The 5,000-nt window shown below is 38.7% G+C and overlaps 1 protein-coding gene across 1 annotated transcript in view; it reads right to left on the minus strand.

Moving 5' to 3' along the window:
- Positions 1-2,428: 2,428 nt before the first annotated feature.
- Positions 2,429-5,000, minus strand: part of LOC138029567 (leucine-rich repeat and transmembrane domain-containing protein 1-like) — a 40,873-nt gene continuing 38,301 nt past the window's right edge. The window contains exons 3-4 of the mRNA XM_068877278.1: positions 2,826-2,897; positions 2,429-2,504 (exon numbers count right to left, since the gene is read on the minus strand). Of these exons, the coding sequence (XP_068733379.1) occupies positions 2,429-2,504; positions 2,826-2,897 (148 nt within the window). The remainder of the gene's footprint in view (positions 2,505-2,825; positions 2,898-5,000) is intronic.

The raw sequence follows: 5,000 nt of genomic DNA on the forward strand, positions 1-5,000 counted from the left end.
CCTGCACTATCATAGCCATGTGGACGGCCGCTACAAACATGGCTTGCTCGTCACTATGCTTGATCGTGCGCACCGGATATCATCATCTTGGGCGCAGTGTGAACGTCTGAGAGAAGTTTTCCGTAAGCTGAGGTATCCGAATCACCTTATTGATTCCGTTATCAACAGGTTTATCACCTCGAGAGTCGCAGTGGACCAGCCCAAACAGCATACCGATGACGCCATTCGGATAGTTATCCCGTATAAAGATCAGGATGCTGCAGTGTCTGTCAAACGACAACTTAAAGATCTTAGCAGCAAGGTGCAAAAGACCATTCAACCCGTGTTTACCAGCCGCAAGCTTAAACAAGATCTAAGCTTGTGTGAGCCCAAGCCTAACATCGTAACCCAGCAATGTGTAAAGTAAAGTAAAGTAGACCTTATTTAACGTCGATAACTCGTAACAGTAACTTTTAATCACTGACAAACCTGAGATCGACGGTGCGCTCATTTTACTCCCCCCTCTCCATCAGTGCTCCGTTTTACGGGTATTTAAAGCTAATAGCTACACGGAAAGGAAAGGAGTCGAAACAAGGATGCGAGATCCGGGAATCGAACTCAGGACCTCTTGCACCGAGGCCGCGCACTAACCGACTGTGCCATCCTTGTGTTGTTTATTTATTCAAATCGGGTACACAAAGGGCCACCTTCACATGCGCGTTGAGGGACACCGTCAAAAGGCGTCATCTATTTACAGACATTATTGCAAAGAACATAACACTGCTGTTCCGAACAATTTCTTAGCACGCTTCAATGTAATCAAGAAATGCACGAACAAATTTGACTGCCTTGTTAATGAAATGCTGTGTATTAAATATCTTAAACCATCATTGAATGTACAGTCGGATTCTCTTCGTGCTAAAGTATTCATGTAATTAGCTTGGCACTCTTTTATGCAAATTCTTTTCAACTTAGCCTTTTCACAAACCGCATTTTATCTTTGTAACCTTGATAATGGCGCAAGATGCACCGAAACGTCGATTTCTGTCACTTATATTTCTTGTTTCATGTATTTCTAAATCGTTTCTTATAAGACTTCTTCAGGTTGTTTAAAAAATGTTATGAATATGGCGGATCGTTTTTAGTCGTTCCGCTTGGTGACTGCACATGACGTATCAAGACCATTACACGACGTGTAAATGATGTCAAATTGCGCGGGGTACAGTCTTTTTTCTTTATTCCCGCGCAATTTCACATTATTTGCACGTCGTGTAATGGTCATGATACGTCATGTGTGGTCACCAAGCGGAACGACTAAAAACGATCCGCCATATTCATAACATTTTTTAAACAACCTGAAGAAGACCAATAAAACTGATCGAAACTTCGGTTTTAAAGACATTTTAACCTCGGAAATTCCCCGAAACAATTCAAATTTTGATTTTATGTACGTAGTATATATATAATTACCATTTCGTTGGAGATGTTGCCATTTCAATAACTCAAAATTTAATGTCTGTCGGTGGCAATCAATATAATTGTTTTATTTCCTCCTTGATTAGAAAATGGGGACCTAGGTAAGATCATAGTGAGATAATGGTCTGACACTTGGGATGTTTCGTGCAAGATGTTTCGGCTGGTGCTTAAGCCTTCATCAGTTGCAATATAACGGTACCACGCGTGATCCAAATAGCAGCACGTCGAGCGCGCGCTGATGAAAATCCGCGCGCACTCCAAAAAACTAGTCAGTGTAAAACCATTATCTTACCATGTCAGCTCCTGACTACCACTACTCTATTTTTAGCTAAGATCAATTAATATTAAAAGGTTCTACAAAAAGAACCAAACTGACAGACTGGAATAACGTTAAATATTAATCTTAGAAGGCAAAGGCTTAAGGACAGTGCCTACTATTGTTATTGCGCATACGTTCTGAGCATCTCGAGGTAATCGGATTTCCTATCGGCGCTGCTAATTTATATAGGGATATTTTTGCGCGGTTCAAAACTTTGCGGGGAAAGGAGAACTTAGCAAGTGCTTTTGGTATCCAAAAAGAAAATTGGGGGTAACCATGCATTTTTCAGAGATAATTAAGCTTCAATTTGGAAAAGAACGCCATACATTGCTTCGTATTTGAAAGCTTTTTACAAATATTGTTCATTAATTATCTTCGGAAAATGGCTGGTTACCCCCACTTTTCTTTTTGTATTTTAATAACACTTGTTAAGATCTGCTTTTCCCACGCATTCAGTAAACTGCGCAAAAATACCTCTGAATTAGTAGGCACTGTCCTTAAATGGGCTTTAATTTTTGAAATGAAATGGTTATTTACTGTAAATACTTTAACTCAGCTGTGTGCGTCACTTTGTAACAAAGCCACACAGTTATTTGTAGACTTGAGAGGCGCAAAGCCGTATCACGTTTTGAAAGTGTTTTTAAAGCAATATACTTACAGAGCAAATAGATGTGTGAGTCCAGAGAAAACATTTTCTGGGAATTGAGTTATTTCATTCTCCCTGAGATATCTAGAAGTAAAAATGAAAATTAGAAATAAGTACTAAATTCAATTTAAAGAAGAACAATGCAATTAACACCATTTTCGTTTTAATTGCCGTTTCGCTCGCAGCATTCCCCGATCGTCGTTGTACTCGATTCTACTCAGACAAGAGCAGTAAAATTAATCCCAGTTGTCTTAAAATGAATCAGTGATCGACTCAGAGGCATGAAATCACTGTGACGACTTTATTTAAGTTAGCTGTGTAAGTCACTTTATAACTAGGTCACACAATTATAGTGGAAAAGCGCAAGCCGTGTCATATTTTGTACATTTGGGGCAATATACGTACAGCTCAGATAGATGTGTGAGTCCTGAGAAAACGTTTTCTGGGAGTTGAGTTATTTTGTTCTTATCAAGATATCTAAAAATAAAAATAAAAAATCAGAAATGAGTACAAAATTCGAATTAAACAAGAAAAATGCAATCAATCCCATTTTAATTTAATTGCCGTTTCCTTCTCAGCATTTGCGGATCACGCTTGTATTCCATTCTATTTAGACAAGAGCAGTAAAGTTAATTCCAATTGTCCTAAAAGGAGTCCGTGAACGGCTCAGAGTGTTCAAATCAAGGGGAAAATGGATAACAGTGGATTTGGTAGTTCTATGGAAAACAATAGAAAAGATCTAAAACAAAAAATCTAGGATTTCAATGACCTAATGCAGTTTAAAGACATGCATTGTTTTATCGAGCCTTGATGAAGAAAGCTCACTGTACCGTAATCATAAAGAAAAAAAAGCGAAATGTTTTCCGCGTGGAAACAGGAATTAGTAGAGTTTCACAATGTCCTCGTAGTTTTAAAAGTGGAGTTGATAATGTAAATTGGCCACCGTACAGATATTCTAAATGCTGGCGTTTTGAGCGTTAGCCCTTCGTCAGAGCGAGTCCAGAGCGATTCGCTCTGACGAAGGGCTAATGCTAGAGACGTCAGCTTTTAGAATCTCTGTACGGTGGCCAATTTACATTATCAACTCCGTTGATAAAACCAAATTTTTGTATACTACTTCCCCACCGACGCAGCACCACAGTTTCTTTAGAAACTACCCCCTTTAATCAGACATGACATTTCTCTTTGTAATGATTTGTAATGAAGTTGAAATTTGTCTCATTTCTCGCCTGAAGTTAGGTCATAAAATGCTTATTCCAAAAAAGAAACAAAAAAAGGGAGGTCACCGACGTTGTTTTGCAGGGAAAAAAAAGGAGAAATGTCTAATTTCGATAGATGGATCATCATAACGAGATGTAGCCTCATCTGCTCATCCGTCGAAAATCATAAAAATAACATATTAGAGCAAAGATTTCTGTGCACAGAAATATAGGGTTGGGGTTTTTAGATACCTGCCTGCAGCTAGGGATGTCGTAAACAGAGTTAATCCTCAACGCACCTTTTCGCAAGTGCTACTCGTTGTAACCATTTCCGGAATTCAGAGCACAAAGCCGGAAAGAAAAACTTGTAAAAGTTAACCTCTTACATTTCATCATGTTTTGTGGATTGTAAGAAGAGAAAGTGATTCATGTAAAAAAAAATGAAATAAAAAATAGGGGTCACCGATGAACTAAACCAGTAAAATCAATGTGATGTTCGAAGCTCTTGGAAAATTTTGTTTGTCACATTTTTATTTGACCTGTCGGGGAAGGACTGGAACCCAAGACAGGATCGATCGATGAAAGGTTTTTGTAAAAAAAAAAAAACACTTTCTCGAGCATAGCAACGAAGTTTGAGGCAGGTGACATCTTTATTTGGTTAGATTTTTTGTATCATATCTCTCCACTGCCGTTATGTTCATCTTCTGGAGTGTGGTTTTTGTGCGATATAATCGCTGGCTGTTTCCGCGTAGGTCCGCACCATTTAAGTGGATGGGGAAAAAAAACAATTCTGTTCTATTTGCATGAAAGTAAAGGAAAAGAACTTCAAAAACATGTGTTCATTTCGGATCAAGAATTTCGCAGCGTAATAAGCCAGCCCCATTAAATTCACGCAAGGTCGCTGACTTGAACTAATCTTCCTCGAGTTTTCAAAACTTTTAGCCACTACTCGATTAAGTACCTTTTCCAGACCTTTTCCAGCCTCCTCTCATTTCTCTTTAACGTTTCATAATAAATTGGAAATAAATGTGCCAATTTTTTCTTGGCCAGGGTGCCTTATCCGAGATCATGGTAGAGAGCTTAAGCAACGACAACGGCGACGGCTACGAGAACCTCACAAATTTGCATATTTAGTGGGCAAAAACAATAGCTTTGCACGCCCTGCACGTGCGTTTTTCACATTTGTCCATTTCTTTGGCGTCGTCAGCAAAACAACAACTTGAAATTGCCAAATTTGAGGATTTATGAAGAACGTCAGCACATGGGGATGAATTTTCATTTCTTCCCTAAATTAAGTGCAATTCCGACCAGTGTTATTTTTGAGGAACTACCACACCCTTGTCATGTTAAAAAGGTTCAAATAGTCACGAAGTGATTACAA

This window comes from Montipora capricornis, chromosome 13, assembly GCF_036669925.1.
Source record: "Montipora capricornis isolate CH-2021 chromosome 13, ASM3666992v2, whole genome shotgun sequence".
Classification (NCBI taxonomy): domain Eukaryota; kingdom Metazoa; phylum Cnidaria; class Anthozoa; order Scleractinia; family Acroporidae; genus Montipora; species Montipora capricornis.